At 39.6% G+C, this 19,440-nt stretch overlaps 1 protein-coding gene across 3 annotated transcripts in view; it reads left to right on the forward strand.

Annotated features, from left to right (window-relative positions):
- Positions 1-4,175: 4,175 nt before the first annotated feature.
- SLC10A7 (solute carrier family 10 member 7) overlaps positions 4,176-19,440 on the forward strand; it is a 170,337-nt gene continuing 155,072 nt past the window's right edge. For all 3 annotated transcript variants that reach the window (XR_014027066.1, XR_014027067.1, XM_081332374.1), the window contains exons 1-4: positions 4,176-4,550; positions 12,269-12,351; positions 13,056-13,192; positions 14,589-14,664. Coding sequence is in view for 1 of the 3 variants with exons in the window: in XM_081332374.1 (XP_081188500.1) it covers positions 4,451-4,550; positions 12,269-12,351; positions 13,056-13,192; positions 14,589-14,664 (396 nt within the window). In the remaining 2 variants the exon portion in view is untranslated. The remainder of the gene's footprint in view (positions 4,551-12,268; positions 12,352-13,055; positions 13,193-14,588; positions 14,665-19,440) is intronic.

Here is a 19,440-nt window from a genome sequence, read left to right on the forward strand (position 1 = left end):
ACTCCGATCTTTCATTTCATTTCATTTTATTAAATTTATATGCCGCCCTTCTCCCTGAGCTGAGGACTCAGGGCGGCTCACAACAATAAAAATTAAAAAACATAGAGTAAAAAATTTAAAAGAGAATTAAACAATAAATACGAAATTACAAAACAATTTAACCCAGTAAAAGCCTAATCAAAAATCGTAGTCAGTCCAGGCCCGCTTGAAATTTAGAAGATTTAAACTTAAATTTCTTTGCTTGAAATTTAGAAGAAAAAGACAAATTTAGGAAGGGACAATACTAAACCTTTGAGTTTGTAGATACAAAAAGAGCAGCCTTCCAGTCAGCTTGTACTTTGCAACTTATATCCTTCACGGTTAGCTAGTTTGCAAAAGCCCCTAGCAGTTATCCCAAGGGACTGGCTTTCCAAATTCTAAATTGTTTTACTAACATGAAAAGGTTACAAGTATACAAGTTGTATACTGTCCAAGGTTGCTTTTTGTGAATGGCAGCCATATAAATGCAAGAGATAAAACAACCAAGCAAGCAAGCAGTCAAACAGGGCCCTGGAAATTACCCTGTAGCTGTAAAAGGTTAAGCTTTAAAGCTTAAGAGAGGGCGTCCTGTTTATACCTTCTCCATCCTATGAAAATGAGAGTGAAAACTTATTTATTCCCCCTCCCTTCTTTATTACTTCCTCATTTTTATACTTTGTTACCATGTACCACATAAACTGCTGAACATTTGAGTGGCTGGCTATAGTTGCAGACTTTGAAAGGTTTTGTGCAAAAGTTAATTCATGTATGGAGTCTAAAAGGGCAGAACAGCAGCTGAAGGAATTAACCTCTAAGTTGGGAGATGGAAGGGGGGCTATTGGGACCAATGAAAACAATACAAAGGGATGGAATAGATTTTCCTCACTGTCCAGTTACATAGTTTAATTTATTGGGGAGGAGTTAGTTAAGAGTGCAATGCTCAGAACTTCCAGCCAGCATCACCAACAGGTGATACCTGAGTCCTTACTGAGAATGTGTGGTCCGAACACATCAGCTGGGAAAGGCAAGAACAGACGCTAATGGTCATAACCATACAGGATGTCTCTACACAAGATGCTTTTCTGTGATTTAGTACAGTGATTCAGTTTCTTTGTCTGAATGAGACACAGAAACATAAAATAACTTCCATCTTAGACAGAAAAATGGCTGTTTAATTTGTGATTCAATGTTATATTTTGAAAGAATCAGTCATATGCTGAGTATAGATAGGGTCCTGGATGCCATTCAGGTAAATTAACAGGAAACATCCTGAATTTTAGAATTGAGACAGGAACAGATAAGCCAATGCTAAAATGTGTGACATCAGCAATAAGAATCAGATCCCTTTCCAAGTTAAACATAATAGAGTTACTGCTTAGTCTCTTTCAATAGTCCTGATAATTTCTCATTAATGCCGCCTTCAAACTACAGTCCTGTACACCACTTATTTTATGGTGGGATTCTATGGAACTCACTTCTGAACAGATGTGCAAAAATTGTATTTGATTTTTTAAATGCTGTTTTTGAATATGTTCTTTTAGCTATATTGTAATTGCAAAGTTACTTCGTGTTGGGGAAATACCCTTATTTTTATTGTGGACTTTTTTTCTAGGTATAAATATGAAGGAAAATTGCATACAAATAAACAGCTGCAGACCTTCCATTTACTTTAGAATATAGCTCCGAGTATTATTTCTGAGAAGATATGCAAGAAATTTGTAAATGAAAGTATCTCAAAGTAGCTCTTACCTGATGACAGCAATGCAATTGTGGCATTTCTTAAATAGAAACTTTTCTTAAGAAATTTCATTTCTATGGTAAGATAATAATGATAATAATGATAATGATAATGATAATGATAATAATAATAATAATAATAATAATAATAATAAATAAGTTGGAAGGGACCTTGGAGGTCATCTAGTCCAACCCCCTGCTCAGGCAGGAAACCCTATACCATTTCAGACAAGTGGCTGGCCAGTCTCTTCTTAAAAACTTCAAGTGTTGGAGCATTCACCACTTCTGGAGGCAGGTTGTTCCACTGGTTAATTGTTCTAACTGTCAGGAAGTTTCTCCTTAGTTCTAGGTTGCTTTTCTCCTTGACTAGTTTCCATCCGTTGTTTCTTGTCCTGTGTTCAGATGCTTTAAAGATTTAAAGAAGCATTTCTTAAATAGAAACAAGGTAGCATCTGCTATCTTACATAAACCTTGTCTGGCATCCACTAGGAAGCAGCCAGGCCAAGTGATAAGGATGTGGCTAGTTGCAATTAAACAGAACAGTATTTCAGCAACCTCTGGAGAACGATAACAATCTTTTCCTACAATACACTAGAACAGGGGTGTCAAACTGCTGGCCTGTGGGCCGATTTCATCATTCCAAAGTCACGAGGACCCCACTGCCGGCAATGCAAAAAGAGTCATGATACGTCGCAACACATCACATGACGTGGTGAGTTTGACACCCGTGCACTTGAATATACATATAAGTATCTTAATCTTTTAATAGGGAGTAGTTTTCCTTGAAGTCTGGTAATTCTATTTCTGTGAATGCATATTGGACTACACTGCTATTTAAATAGAAAGTATAATTAAATTAAAATGTATGAAATAGTGTTTCTTTTTTGTGGGTGTGTTGCTTTTATCAGATTATACAACTGTTGTAGAACAGACGAGTGATAAAAGTAAATCCTTGACAAAGGTGATCAGTAAATATGACACTCCCCAAACTGGTGTCCTTCAAAAGGTGAAACTAGAGCTTCCAGAATTGCAGCCCAGCCTTTCCCAGCAGCCTGATTAGGAATTGTGGCAGTTGTCATCCCTATATTGTAAACTGGGGGAGCAGGGAAAAGAGGAGCTAACGAGGCCAAGAAAATCCTAATGCGTATGAATGCATCACAGCCCTTGCAGATCAGACCAGAAGGTATCTTGCAGGAATTTCCAAAGCATGTGTGGCCTGTACTGAACACTTAGGAATTCTGACCACACGACGTTAAAACCCGTTATGGCCAATTTAATGGGTAACGACAGCGTAGGTTATTTGATATTGTAATATTTTTGTTCCTGTGGTGCTTTAAAATTTATTTTGTACTCTGTAAATTGCCACGAGGATTGAGACAGCAAATCAATTACATGCATGCAGGCGTAATAAACGATAAACTCTATTTCGAGATTTTGTTTTGGCTCGGAACCGCGTAGTCCACCCCCAGGGATCAAGACTAAAACTGCGGCTGCAGAAAAGAGGGAGTCAGAGGCAGGCGCCGAGTTCAAGAGGCACAACCAGGGACGGAGGTTTTCCCCAACCTGTTCCTGCAGCTCTATCTCTTTCTCCCGCCCTGCATAAAATACTTAGAAGGAAGCTCTAAATCTCGCTAGATGAACTCACACAAGTTCGCATCACCCAGGAAGGAAGGAAAGGAAAAAAAACAAACAAATATTCTTCACTATCGCAAAGAAAACAAAGTAATCTCTCAGTACTGGTTAATTTTGCGCGGCTAACTAATATTAAAACAAATCCAAACAAGTCGTGCCCTTGTGACTCTATACACCCACGATTCACAGTCCTATGCAGAAAAGTAATTCCGGCCGCTTTTTAATCATCAACCGCTTAGCTGCGCGCGTCCACACGACCGCCAGTTCCCTGCTCGCCCTCCCGAAGCGCGTGTCCCGCGACACGTGTCTCACGCCAGGAATTGAAAGCACAGTCCCGCCCTCCGGCCCGTTCTCACGCTAAACGCCGTGCGTCACAAGGCGAACGTAAAGCTTCGAAGAGCCGCGCAGCCCTTTCATCACCACCGGACGTTTCCAATTCCTTTTCTCCCGCCGCTGGCGAGTATGGCTTGCTGGCTCTTCCCCGACTGCCGGTCGCTGAGGAAGGGCTGCGGTGCAGGATTCCTGCACTCTCCGGCGTTTCCTTCCTACTTGGGGAAGTACACGAAGTGGGCTCATCCAGCCTTCACCCTGCTTCAGCGGCACTCTTCTTTAGGACCCAAGTTCTTGCGGTGCGCTCCTTCGGATAGCGTTTGGTCGCCGCTTGGGTCGTCTCGCCCCTCGGTGGGGATCTCCGATGGGTGCCGAAACTCCTAGTCGCGGCGGCCTCCCGGGGGCCCTGCCTGGCGGAGTTGCCGCTTTCGTGCCTCCTTCTTGCCCCCCTCCCGCTTCCCCCCCCCCCGCGAGGCTAAGTGCGTGCGAGTCTATTAGCAGTCGCGTGGTAGCGATGGCGGCTTTCAGAGAGCCCGTTCCTGTCACTGGATACTTCCCAGCGGCGGCGGGAGCGGCGTTTAACTGCTTTGGCTGCGGCCGGCGGCACGTTGCGGAGCCGCTTTGCGGGAGGGCCCGAGGGAAGTCCTGACCAACTCTCCTCCCGCCCTCCTTCCCCGCTGCTCGCAGCCGCCGAAGTCTCTCGGCTAGCCCCGCCGCCGCCGCTGCTGCTGCCATGGGCATTCTGGACAGGCTGAGGAAGGACTGGTTCATGCTGGGGATCCTCCTGGTCATCACCGTCGCCAAGCTGGAGCCGGCCTTTGGGGTGAAGGGGGGTAAGTCTGCCGGGGGAGCTCCTTGCCGGCCCTGGCTACCTCTTTCCCACTCGGGGCTCGCTTATTTGCAAGCAAAGAGAGAATTGGGCAGGGCTGCCCCGGGTCGAGCCGCAGCCTTTGTCGCTGTAGCCCCCCAAAATCGGGACTGAGTCGGGCGGGGGTGTCTCTGCCTGAGCAATGCAAGAGTTCGCCTTTCGTAACGGGGCAGCGCCATTGGTGTCCAGCTGCCAAAGCACCTTCCTCTCGCTTCAAATCGTTTCCAACCATTTCTTGCAAATAGTACCGGCTCTGCCCTCTTAGCGTTCCTTCAGGGGACGGTCGGAGTTTTTCCCGGACTCAAAACTCCCGAACAGAGTTGCAGTGACACGTTGCACGCCCAGCGAGCGAGCGCGGAGAGATGCCACTTCCGCGTGGAAGGATCCGGTTGCAAGTGGTAGCGAGAGACCACTCGTGTTGCGTTTTCAGCTGCTGTCAAAAGTAAGGATAAAGACGCTCACTCACCCACCCCTTTAGGGGAAGCAGTAGCGCCCCAGTTACAGGACTTAAGGATATGCAACAAGTGTAGAAACTTCAAAGTAGTTCAAGCAATAGAAAAATCTTATTTCTCCATAGACAATCTCAAACAGCAATCTCAAAATAATCCAAAAAAATAAAAATACAATAACCATAACAAGGGGCAAGGGTAACTTTATTAACTTTATTTTTTTTTAGTAAAATACCAGTTTAGTGTAGTGATTAAGGCATCAGCCTGGAAACTAGGAGACCATGAGTTCTAGTCCCTCCTTAGGCACTAAGCCAACTGGGTGACTTTGGGCCAGTCATTTTCTCCCAGCCCTAGGAGGGAGGCAATGGTAAACCACTTCTGGGGGGGAAAAAACTTGCCAAGAAAACTGCAGAGAGATGTTCAGGCAGTTTCCAAGAATTGGATACATTTGAATGGAAGAAAAAAATACTCCCCACTAGACTTCTACCTCATCAAAGGCCTTCTTCCAAAGGAAGATTTTTAGAGTTTTCTAAGATCATGATGGAAGGAATCAAACTATCTCCAAGGAAAGTTAACGCAACAACAGAAAAGTGTCAGGGACAAAGTGTTCCATAAGGCTACAGTTGATAAAGCTTGGCTTCCAGTCCATAACACCTCACTTCACATGCAGTGGAACCTTTCATCATCTAACAGGACAGGTAGCTTTATTTTAGGTAACACAGCTCTTAAGTTATATACAGTGTTGGTCACTATCTACTATGCTATGCAGTACTGAAAACAGATTGTGAGACATGTCTGTGCATGTGATCTGCACTTAATGCATTTCCTCTTTTGTGTCAGAAGGAGAAATGGTTCACTGAAGATACTGTAGTGTTTTCTATCTACAGTCTTTACAATTACTTGTAAACTTTTGATAGGTAGAGAGATCATTCTGATGGTGAGAAATAAATTGTCTTAAAGTGCTTGTTTGAGTATTTCCAAAACACTACCTTTACAATAATAAGATAAGTATTGCCATCTATCAGCTTCTTTTGCATGAGTTTCTGTATTGTATACCATTTTTCCTAAACCTCATCAGAAATTAATGCTTTTTCCTTAAGTGATTTTAATAATCACTTCTACATATATTGATATAGTTGAGGAACTTGAAATATTGCGCATAGAAGTTATATAGGCTCAAAGCAAATCTCCCAAGGTTGCTTTAAGTAATTATTTCTCATAGATTCTATGGATTCCATTGCATTTCTTGTGAGACAAAATATAGTGAATGAAGATTTTTTTATTTTCTAAATTCACTTTTTTAAATGTTCCTACAAGTGGGGATTTTGTGGGATTTTGATTTATTTTCGAAACCTGGTATTTTTAAATAAATAATTTTCAGAAAAGTTTATGCTGTCCTGTTTTATTTAGTTACAAACATCTTCAAATGCATCCTGCATCCTTGCTTTAGCAGGTGGCCTACCTTAATAATACCTCTTAAGCAGGCTTTTGATAACTCCCTTTCTTCCTTTCCAGAAATATCTTTCAAAATATGGCCCTCTGATTTCTTTGTAATTAAATATTCCTGATAGTGGGCGGTAGATGTTTGACTTTAGTAGTACAGTACTGACTTTTATGTGGTTATATAATTGCACTCTATTTTGCCTCTCTTAAAATACAAGCAGTGATCATATACAACAAACCTGAATCTAAGAAAAAAAAAGTTAAAGAGTATTCAGATTATTGTAGTATCAGGCTGCCAAAACGTACCCCTCATGTTTCACTTTAATAGTTTGTTGTCTGCTCTTGTACTTAGAACTGCCTGAGGGAATACTTCAGCCTGCATTACTTTTGGCTGCCAAGAAAACATTGGTGTTTTTCTCCCCCAATTATCAGAACTTAAAGTAGTGCCAATAATGTTGATATATAAGTGTTATGAGTACCTATTACCCTGTTTTTGTGTCATCAGAGATAATCAGTATTATATGACATTTTGCAGACTCCTATGTGAGGTGACCTCTTCATGGATTACTGCCTTGTCGTGGCAAAGGGGCTTGCATAATTCAATGAAGCTATGAGCTATGCCATGCAGGGCCACCCAAGACGGACAGGTCATAGCAGAGAGTTCTGACAAAACATGATCCACTGGAGAAGGAAATGGCAACCCACTCCAGTATCTTTGCCATGAAAACCCCAAGGACAGTACCAAAAGGAAAAAAGATATGACGCTGGAAGATGAGCCCCTCAGGTTGGAAGGCGTCCAGTATGCTACTAGGGAAGAGCAGAGAGCTAGTACTAGTAGCACCAGAAAGAATAAAGCGACTGGGCCAAAGCCGAAAGGACGCTCAGCTGTGGATGTGTCTGGTGGTGAAAGGAAAGTCCGATGCTGTAAAGATTTTTTGTCCATAGGAACCTGGAATGTAAGATCCATGAATCAAGGCAAGCTGGACGTGGTCAAATAAGAGATGACAAGACTGAACATCGACATCTTAGGAATCAGAGAACTAAAATGGACAGGAATGGGTGAATTTAATTCAGATGACCATCAGGTATATTACTGCGGGCAAGAATCCCTCAGAAGAAATGGAGTAGCCTTCATAGTCAATAAAAGAATAGGAAAAGCAATACTGGGATACAATCCCCAAAATGACAGAATGATCTCAGTTTCAATCCAAGGCAAACCATTCAGTATCACAGTAGTCCAAGTCTATGCCCCAACCACTAGTGCTGAAGAAGATGAAATTGACCGGTTCTATGAAGCCCTACAGCACCTTATAGAACTAACACCAAAAATGATATCCTTATCATCATGGGGGATTGGAATGCTAAAGTAGGAAGCCAAAAGATAACTGGAATAACCGGCAAGTTTGGCCTTGGAGTACAAAATGAAGCAGGGCACAGGCTGATAGAATTTTGTCAAGAGAATACGATGGTCATAGCAAACACTCTTTTCCAACAACCCAAGAGACGGCTCTACACATCGACATCACCAGATGGTCAACACAGAAATCAGATTGACTATGTGCTCTGCAGCCAAAGATGGAGAAGCTCTATACAGTCAGTAAAAACAAGACCAGGAGCTGACTGTGGCTCAGACCATGAGCTTCTCGTTGCAAAATTTAGGCTTAAACTGAAGAAAGTAGGGAAAAGCACTAGGCCACTCAGGTATGAACTAAATCATATCCCTGACAAATATACGGTAGAGGTGACAAATAGATTTAAGGAATTAGATCTGATAGAGTGCCTGAAGAACTATGGACGGAGGTTTGCAACATTGTACAAGAAGTAGCAACTAAAACCATCCCAAAGAAAAAGAAATGCAAGAAAGCAAAATGGTTGTCTGAGGAAGCTTTGCAAATAGCTGAGGACAGGAGGGAAGCGAAAGGCACGGGAGAAAAAGAAAGATACACCCAATTGAATGCAGAATTTCAGAAAATAGCTAGAAGAGATAAGAATACCTTCTTAAATGAACAGTGCAAAGAAATAGAAGAAAAGAATAGAATAGGGAGGACTAGAGATCTCTTCAAGAAAATTGGAGAGATGAAGGGAACGTTTCATGCAAAAATGGGCATGATAAAGGACCAAAATAGCAGGGACCTAACAGAGGCAGAAGAGATTAAGAAGAGGTGGCAAAATTACACAGAAGAACTATACAAGAACGAGCTTAACGTCCTGATAACCACAATAAGGTGATCACTGACTTCGAGCCAGACATCCTAGAATGTGAAGTGAAGTGGGCCCTAGGAAAGCTGAACAACAACAAAGCTAGTGGAGGTGACAGTATTCCAGCTGAGCTATTCAAAATCTTAAAAGACAATGCAGTAAAGGTGCTACACTCAATTTGCCAGCAAATTTGGAAAACTCAACAGTGGCCACAGGATTGGAAAAGATCAGTTTACATTCCAATTCCAAAGAAAGGCAGTGCCAAAGAATGTTCAATCTATCACACCATTGCACTCATTTCACATGCTAGTAAAGTTATGCTTAAAATCCTACAAGCTAGACTCCAGCAGTATGTGGATCAAGAACTACCAGAAGTACAGGCAGGATTTCAAAGAGGCAGAGGAACTAGAGATCAAATTGCCAACATACACTGGATCATGGAGAAAGCTAGGGAGTTCCAGAAAAACATCTACTTCTGCTTCATTGAGTATGCTAAAGCATTTGATTGTGTGGATCACAAGAAACTGTGGCAAGTTCTTAAAGAGATGGGAGTACCAGACCATCTTATTTGTCTCTTGAGAAACCTATATGCGGGTCTAGAAGCAACAGTGAGAACTGGACATGGAACCACTGATTGGTTCAAAATTGGGAAAGGAGTCTGGCAAGACTGTACACTGTCACCCTGCCTGTTTAACTTATATGCAGAGCACATCATGAGAAAGGTAGGGCTAGATGAATCCAAAGTTGGAATTAAGATTGCTGGGAGAAATATCAACAACCTAAGATATGCACATGATACCATTCTAATGGCAGAAAGTGAAGAGGAACTAAAGAGCCTCTTGTTGCGAGTGAAGAAGGAGAGTGCAAAAGTTGGGTTGAAACTTAACATTAAGAAAACCAAGATCATGGCATCCGGCCCTCTCAATTCCTGGCAAATAGATGGGGAAGAAATGGAGGTAGTGACAGATTTTATTTTCCTGGGCTCCAAAATCACCGCAGACGGGGACTGCAGCCAAGAAATTAAAAGACGCTTGCTCCTTGGGAGGAAAGCCATGGGAAATCTAGACAGCACACTAAAAAGCAGAGACATCACCCTGCCAACAAAAGTGCGTATAGTCAAGGCTATGGTCTTCCCAGTTGCAATGTATGGCTGTGAAAGTTGGACCATAAGAAAGGCTGAGCGCCAAAGAATTGAAGCCTTTGAACTATGGTGCTGGAGAAGACTCCTGCGAGTTCCTTGGACTGCAAGGCGATCAAACTGGTCAGTCCTAGAGGAGATCAACCCTGACTACTCTTTAGAAGGCCAGATCCTGAAGTTGAAACTCAAATACTTTGGCCACCTTATGAGAAGGAAGGACTCACTGGAGAAGAGCCCAATGCTGGGAAAGATTGAGGGCAATAGAAGAAGGGGACGACAGAGAATGAGGTGGCTGGCTGGAGTCACTGAAGCAGTAGGCGTGAGCCTAAATGGACTCCAGAAGATGGTAGAAGACAGGAAGGCCTGGAGGAACGTTGTCCATGGGGTCGCGATGGGTCGGACACGACTTCGCAACTAACAACAACAATGTGAGGTGAAATTTAAAAGCAACCAGAAAGTACTCACGTCTTTCCCCCACATCCTGTCCCTTTCTAAATATTGCCTCTAGTGAATAATGGTGTGACAATTACCTAACTTTTCTTCTTAAGCTGCACAATACAAAGGAACTTGGGTCTTTTACTACCATCTGCCAGTACCAGCTTTGTAGAAACATCATTCTCTTCATTATATGTAAACTGACATTGTTCACTCTAAATTTGGACTTTCAGGATTACCTGCAATGGTTAAAATTAGTAAAAACTTGCTTTAAAGTGTATGTCCAGATCTTGAATCTCTATTCTTCGTTCTGCACATGTAGTTTAAGATGGCATGAAATGCAAATTATGTAATTAACAAGAAACAATGTAGAGATCTAGACCTTATGGCTGGCTTTACTGACTTATAGGCATCTATTGCTCTTAATGATTTATTTATTTATTTATTTATTTTTATTTTAATCCCATTTATATCCCGCCCTTCTCCAAAGACTCAGGGCGGCTTACAAGCTTAGCAGTAGCCTTCATTCTATGTATATGCCTGCTTATTAGGGCTTTCACACACACCCCAAGCGGCATTATTACAAAGTCAGCTTAATTGCCCCCAACAATCTGGGTCCTCATTTTACCTACCTCGGAAGGACGGAAGGCTGAGTCAACCTTGAGCCTGGTGGGATGCGAACCTGCACTAATTGCAGGCAGCTGGTGTTACTTAAGGAGGCATTAGCCCACTGCTCCACCAACAATAACATGATAATGTTGTTAGTTATGACATATGTTTTTGTAACCTGTATATAGTGGTACCTTGCTATTCATTGTTTATTGGTTCTGAGATGTGCGATAAGTACTAAAAACGATAAGTACCAAACATTTTTTCCCCATAAGGAATAATGTAATGACTCACAAGGTAGCCAATTCTGACAAGTTGTACCTCGTGCGTTGAGTACCAAACAAACAATGAGTACCAGGACAAAATTTTCACATCAACATGCATTGAGTACCAAATTCAATGAGTTTCAAAGCAGTTGAGTGCCAAGGTACCACTGTACCACTTCGTGCTCTGCTTCTAATCTATTTAATAATCCTACTTTTTATTATTATTAAACTAATAAAAAAGAAAAGAAAAAAATAATCCTACAATTTTGACATAGCCTCTGTACTGATTAAACTGTACTATTTCTGTCATTGTCTTTTCTACTCTTTCTGCTGTTGGAGAGATAAAAGATTTCTCATCCAGTTTGGGTAATGCTTCCTGTCTGGGAATTCTTAAAATTGTGGTTTCAACTTCTCTATAGCAGGGCTTTTCAACCTTTTTGCCGATTGTATCACTTTTAGGATATGGTAATATTCGAGTACCACCTAGCAAAGTGTCAAAAACTTGATGACCAGAAAAAAAAACCCTGTTCAAAGTTGCAATTGCACTGAAATGACCTATGACCATTTTTCACACTTATGACCATTGAATCATGCCCAGGGTCATGTGATTCATATTTGGATGCTTGGCAACTAATTCATATTTATGATGGTCACAGTGTCCCAGGGTCATGTGATCCCCTTTTGCAACCTTTTGACAAGCAAAGTCAGTGGCAGGGCTGCTGGTGGCCAAGTGCTAAGGCGGGATTTCCTTCTCTCCCTCCCTCCTTTCCTGCCTCCCTCGTTCTCATTCCCATCTCCTTCTGAAGGAAGAATTTGGAAAAAAACCCTCCCCCCATATTTTCCCTCTTCCATATATTCAAACAAGGAAAAGCCTCCAGAGACAGAAAAGGCAAGTTGCTGAGGGAACTACGTAGCTTAAAAAGGCGCATTCTTCTTTAAGAATTAGCTACTGGCTAGAAAGGAAAGTTTAGGAGTCGGCAGCCGGCACTTAAGGAGGGGGGGGGGAAAGGAGGTTGAAAAGCTCTGCTCTATAGAATGCACAGTTGGAGAATATCTTAATAGCCATCTATAAATGTTAAAGGGAAGATTTACAGAAAATAGTTGCTTTTGTTTACTCTTGATTCAAATATGTTTTCTCTTCCAGGACCATTGAAACCAGAAATCACCATCACATATATAGCTGTCTCTGCTATATTCTTCAATAGTGGACTATCCCTGAAAACAGAGGTACTGCAAACTGAATATTCATCTTTTATTTATTCATTTGCTACTTAAATAGTAACAGAATTCTGGGTTATTTTAAAAGTCTGGTAGCAAGGCCACATTTTAAAATGATGATATTATCATTGAACACTGTTGGGGCGTGTGTCTCAGTCTTCCTCATTTTTAACTTCAACTTCAGAATTCCCCAACTGATATATCTTTTTTTTAACCCCATTTTAAAAATTTATATCAGCATAATCTGTGGCATAGATATGTCTTGAGATGGCCGTATTATGAAAGAGCACAGAAGTAGTTTATATGGGTTGTTTCTTGTTAACCCTCAAATTTCCGTGCATATATTAAAATTATTTGTGGTATGGATTTATTTTATGAGGATGGAGATCTGTTACCATATGAAAAAATACTATTTTAAAGGCTTTTTAGTACAGCCACTCACTCCAAATATATAGCCATGGTTTTTTTCCTTTTATATGTGTGTATGCTAAAATTGACTGAAATCATTTCAGTGAAATGTATGAATAAGTTAAAAAATGAAATAAAATATTCAATCTGTATTTAATTATTTTAGACAATGCCATGTTATATTTTTGTGTACTGAGTTTAGAAACAGATTTTTTGAAAGTGTGTGCACCTAATACATTTAACAATACTAACGTGAGTCTGACTTCAGCTATTAAAACTGCAACCTTTTTCTTTTTGTTTTGCAGGAGCTGACAAGTGCTTTGATGCATGTAAAATTGCATCTTTTTGTACAGATCTTCACACTTGTGTTCTTCCCAACAGTTATATGGCTGTTTCTTCAGCTCCTATCTATTACATCTATAAACGAATGGCTTTTAAAAGGGTATGTTTTATGGAATGAACTATTTATTGCTGCTCTTTCAGTAATGCACTTCCAGTAATGCTAGTATTTTTTAAAAAAATAGTGAACTTATTTTTTGTGCCAATTAATGGTTTGACACTTACTGTTAGATTACTCTTTCAGAATTTTTATACCACATATACTTAGGCTTGGCAACAAATTTTATATGTAGAGACTTACAAATCATGTCTCTTTTTAACATACCTGTGCTATATTTGCTGACCACTTACAAAGAGTAGTGGAGTAGGAATACAGTAAGACATAGTAGAATAGAAAGATAAATGTTGAGTGTTCATGAAATAGCATACTGAATTGCAAAACACAATTTTGTAGAGGTTTCTTTTTCATCATCTCGCATTATTTTTCATTATTTCAAATAGTGACTTCAGAAGTCCCTTATAGTCACTGTTTTTCAAAATTTTGAATTTTACTTAATATGCAAATGTGTTCACTGAGTAGTAGTCATAGAAAACTGAAAAGTAGGTGCATAGGTATCAACCTCAACAAAAATGTCAAGAACTGTCAAAGCAGATAGTATAATTGTTTAATGAAAATGGAAATAAGAAAGTCATATGTTTATCTAGGAATGTATTGTGATGACACAATGATGTCTACTACATTCCTTAATGTAGTAGATTTGCAGGCCATTGAGTAGTTGAGGACAATAAAATTTGAATGATGAAAGTTATCAACAAATTTTAGCTTGAGCCTCAGTAATACTCGAATCACTTTAATATAATTTGTCTGAAAATTAATTACATGAAAAGTAATACTTTGTAACAGGAAGGTTTTCTTCTCCTCTTAGTTTTTTTCAAATTTGAATGGTGTTGAAGTTAGGAAGAAACTTCAATTCTGGTACAGACCTGATTTCCTCATTCACTTTTACCAGGGAATTCTGTATATAAATGTTTTTGTGTGTACATATCCTTTTTTTCCTGTGCAGTGGGCATCTACAGAGTTGGTTAAAAACATCAAGGGCATCACTCCTCCTTGCGTTCATGAGACAATGCAGTGCACATTAAAAAGGGCTGGGGCTTTGATTGCATGGTTATACCTGCAGTGCTGACTTTTTGGAGCCTGTTATTTGGACACCTCTAGTGAAGACAGAAAGCCTTGGGTACCCTAGCAATGGAATATTTTCTGGATGATATCCAGTGTGTACAATTGCTAATAAATAATAAGAAAGTTATTCAGAGACATTTGATCAGCTAATTATTTGTAAGCAGAAGATTCAAAAGTCATTTACTTTACATTTTACATTTATTTTACTTAGTCATTTAGCAAGTAGTACACTGCTGTGCCCCTTCTCTTGTGTGGAACGTTTGGAGATTAATTAGAAAAAATGAAGTTTGTGTTCTTTTATCCTTATCTCCTCTAGTTTGCAGACAGTAGGATGCATGCCTCCTCCAGTATCATCAGCAATAATTTTAACTAAAGCTGTTGGGGGGAATGAGGTAAGATTTTTACATTTTGTTTTCTCACTACTTGTTCTTTTTTAAATGCTGTAGTTTTGTACAAAAATATTTTTTTACTAAGCACAATTGTTTGGCAGTACATGAAATAATGTTACCTAAGCTTGACAGTGTCGCTGCATTTTAAAAAACACATTCTTTTAAGTTTATTTACATGTAAAAACATTCACAATATACAGTGGTATTTTAGGGGGGAAAAGAAGGATTTTGCCACCAGATAAAACACTATATTTGCATTGTAGGGATTCAAACTACATCTCTTTTTAAAAAGAGCATATATTTCTCAAATTTTGAACAAAGGGCTCACTTTAACATATAAAAATAATTCTCATCAGAAATTAGCTAGCTAAAATTACATTTTAATTACATTTTAAATTAAATAAATTTGAATAGATCTTCAGCCTTTGTGGTCATTACCTATGCACATAGGTACAGAAACAATATGTTTTGAGGATATCTCACCTTTTAAAAATTAAAATGATTGAAACATGAATGAAGCACAGAATGAAACATATTCTGATGAGAGAGAAGTTTCCTGAGGATGGGCTGCAGGACGAGTCTGAAAGCTCAGAAGTCTAAATCTCTGGTCCTGGTGACCAACCCAGATTGGATACTGAATGAAACATTTTTTTGTAAAGAAAAGTATCAAAAGTAGCATTTGCTTATTTAACAATCATATTTCCAAGGCATTATGCAGGTACCTTAGTGTTGGACATATGTTGGCTGAAAGGAGGAGGAAGGATTCTCTTTTCTTATTTTGCAGTGAGATGGTGATTTTCCTAATTGCACAAGTTTCAATTGCTGAATCAGTTGTTGAGTAGTTACAGAAAGAAAACAATGACACCCTATCTGGAAACAATAATCTTATCATTATTTATAATTAGAAATATTGTTTGTTGAATGTTTTATCATTTCTCCTATAATGCACCTTGCTGCCATCTCCCTTTATTTATTTATTTTATTTAATTAGTTTTCTATACCACCCTATTCCCGAAGGACTCAGGGCGGTTTACAGGGCAATATTTAAAAGACAATATAAATTAAGATAAAAATAGAATTAAAAAGAATTAAATTAATAATAGCCCAACAATAAAACAATGTTAAAACTTAAAACTAAAAACCCCCTCAGTCCAGGCCAGATAGATCGAAAAGCCAGGTTTTCAGGTCCCGGCGAAACAAGCGCAGGTCGGGGGCAGTCCGGAGTTCCCCAGGTAAATCATTCCAAAGGGCAGGCGCGCCCACAGAGAATGCCCTCCCTCTGGGGATCACCTGCCGGCATTCCCTGACTGGCGGCACCCTAAGGAGGCCCTCCCTATGGGAGTGCACAGGACGGTGGGAAGTTGATGCCGGCAGCAGGTGTTCCCTTAGATAGTCCGGACCCAAGCCATTTAGGGCTTTATAGGTCATCACCTGGTATTTTAGTTCATGTATCAGATGAAGAGGCCTAAATCCACAAAAGCATCCATATTTACATTTCTTTAGAAGAATAAAAGAAAACTCTTTAATAAGATGACGTTTTTCATTAGGCCAACTAATGTTTTATAAAGTAATCTGGCAGCTTTACTTTTTCCAGAGCTGTTGTCAAGCTAGATGTTAACATTTGGAATTGGGTATGTCTAGTTTAATGAAGAGAAGGATGAGGGGGGACATGATAGCAGTGTTCCAATATCTCAGGGGCTGCCACAAAGAAGAGGGAGTCATGCTACTCTCCAGTGCATCTGAAGGCAGGACAAGAAGCAACAGATGGAAACTAGTCAAGGAGAGAAGCAACCCAGAACTAAGGAGAAACTTCCTGACAGTTAGAACGATTAACCAGTGGTGCCTCCAGAACTGGTGAATGCTCCAACACTGGAAGTTTTTAAAAAGAGACTGGACAGCCATTTGTCTGAAATGGTATAGGGTTTCCTGCTTGAGCAGGGGGTTGGGCTAGATGACCTCCAAGATCCCTTCCAACTTACTATTATTATTATTATTATTATTATTATTATTAGTAGTAGTAGTAGTAGTAGTAGTAGTAGTAGTAGTAGTAGTAGTAGTAAGGTGACTGTTTTGAAAAGGTCTGACTTGTTTGGCAGCCATTCTGATGATTTATAATATCCAGCAAAAACTCCACAATGTTTGAAATAATGTCTCTTAATTGAAATGAATTTAATGTATAACTGTCACACAAAAGCTTTCTGTAGTGAACGATGATGCTATCTTTGCCAACTTAGGTCCACTGTAACAGTAATATCAATATGGCTTTTGTGTTACAATGATCCTTTCATAATTTTAAAGAATAGTGCATATAGAAAATCCCAATTACAGTCCATTTCCAGCTACAGTTAGAAATATTCTTGGTCTAAAATTGTGGAAAACTCCAGGTATTAAGTGGGCTAAGGAACCAGTGATCTAACTTTGCAGCTAGCTAACTCCTATCTTCTTATGTGAGATAATTTGCTTTATAGACGAAGAATTATTGGGGAAGGATAAATACAGTAAATTTAAAATGGAAACAATGCTCAGGTTTAGGGATGAGCAAACTACCCCTTGGACAGAACAAGATGAGCATAGATGAGCAGTGCACAGATCAAAACCGTATACTCTGTATGTTTTGTTTTGTCCAGAATTGGGGATGGGGGATAGAATCTGAAAGTTCAGGTAGTCCTTGAGTTATGACCACAATTAAGCCCCAAATTTCTGTTGCTAAGCAGGACAGTTGTTAAGTGGGTTTTGCCCTATTTTATGACCTTTCTTGCCACAGTTGTTAAGTGAATCACTGCAGTTCTTAAGTTAGTAGCCTGATTGTTAAGTGCATCTAGCTTCTCTGTTGATTTTGCTTGTAAGAAGATTGCCAAAGATGGTTATGTGACCTTGAGAGACTGCAACCATCATAAATATGGGTCAGTTGCCAAGCATCTGAATCTTCATCATGTGACCATGGGGATGCTGCAAATGGTTGTAAGTGTGAAAAATGGTTATAAGTCACATTTTTTTCAGTGCAGTTGTAACTTCGAATAGTCACTAAATGAACTGTTGTAAATCAAGGACTACCTATATAAGGTTCCAGCTGGGAAAAATGAATCTGGATCTGCCATTCTGCTATTCTAGTTAAAATTTACATTTAAAATTGGTGACATCCAGGTAGGGAAGGGATTTAGGATTTCCATTCAGAAAGTGCAACTATAGTACATCTTTGCCATCATTAGATGTTAGTGAAAAGTCTTTTCTTCCCACTGTGTCTCTTTGTCATCCTGGATCTCTGCTTCAAAGTCCTGCCCAAAATTTACATATCTGCTCTGGTTTCTGGATTAACAGTAACTGCAGCAGATAGGCTATTATGAATCCCACAATTGAAAAAAAACACAGTTTGTCTAGAATAGAGCAATGAAACTTATGGAGAACAATATGTTTGCTTCGTACATCAAGCAGTGCAGAGTTTACATTCCTTGCTCAATTCTATCAGACATATATTCTATTTGGTTTTATGTTTTTCCTTCTCTTAATCTTAGATTTTTCCAAAATCTTAAATTCCAAAGGTGCTTTTCCAAAAGGCAACTAGACATGGGTTTTTTTCCCCTTGAAAACATTTCGCTTCTCATTCAAGAAGCTTCTTCAGTTCAGTCTTTCAGAACTGAAGAAGCTTCTTGGATGAGCAGCAAAACAGTTTCAAAGAAAACCCGCCAAGAAAGATCAGTTGGCTTTTGGAAAAGCATCTTCAGGACAACTGTGACGTGGATGATTGAGAAGCTCCATAGCCAAAATCTTAAGATTATTCTATCACAGGGCAGGCCTTGGCTTTTGAACTGTCAAAAATATACAAAGAAATCTCATGTAGAATGAACTCAAAAATGGAAGTGAGATGAGGAAAGTGTTCAGAATATTGTTTCTAGAGTTCTTTCTAGAAACTAGCACTGATGATGTTAGCTAGTTAGGACAATGAAACGTCTGCAAGAAAACAAGCTCAGAGAGCACCAAGGTCCCCTAGAGTTCTTTCTGTCCAGTAATAGCAGCTTTATTCTAGGTCATGTGCCTTTGAGAAAGCACTCTTAGGAACAAAATAGCAGCATTCCTAGTCACTCTCCAATTCCTAGATATGTTTGTGAATGACCCTGGGCAGTGATGCAACCATTCTGGCCTTCCTGTATCTCACAACTTTCAACAACATTGACTATGGTATCCTTCTGGACAAGCTGGACATTACCCTAGGGTTCTTTGAGAGTATCCAGAGTATTACATACCTTGCTCTTGGTGTGATCTTGGTAGCTTGACTCCTCCTAAGGAGAGTAACAGTGGAGTTGAATTGCCTTAATTTGTATGCCTTCTGTCTGATAATGGTAGAGTCCAAACTCTTTGGAAATAGCTGTGTAACACTCTTCCACACTTGTACTGTTTACCATCCTATTGATTAAAACAACTTTAATTTCATGTTCAAAGGAAATGATAATCCTAAGGGGTTCACATATTTTTGCCACACACAAATATGTAGCTTCGAATCATTTTCACCAATAAATAAATGAACAAATGTAATTTTTTTTTTACTCATTTGTTTAACGGGGTTCTCTCCTATGAGCCCACGAAAAGGCACAGCTTTTTAAAAGTAGAGCCAACTTGTGAAGGGGATAATTCCATACTCTTGCCAAAATTCCTTTTTTCATTTTGGATGTGAATAGCTTCACATATCTACAAAACAAGAATTGTGAAGCATATTAATATTTCTTGTTTCATGGGTTATGCCTGAGCTCGTTCTATGACTCTATAAATCTAATTGAAAATAGT

The sequence above is a fragment of the Vipera berus genome (genome assembly GCF_964194415.1).
Source record: "Vipera berus genome assembly, chromosome: 7".
In the NCBI taxonomy this organism is placed as follows: Eukaryota; Metazoa; Chordata; class Lepidosauria; order Squamata; family Viperidae; genus Vipera; species Vipera berus.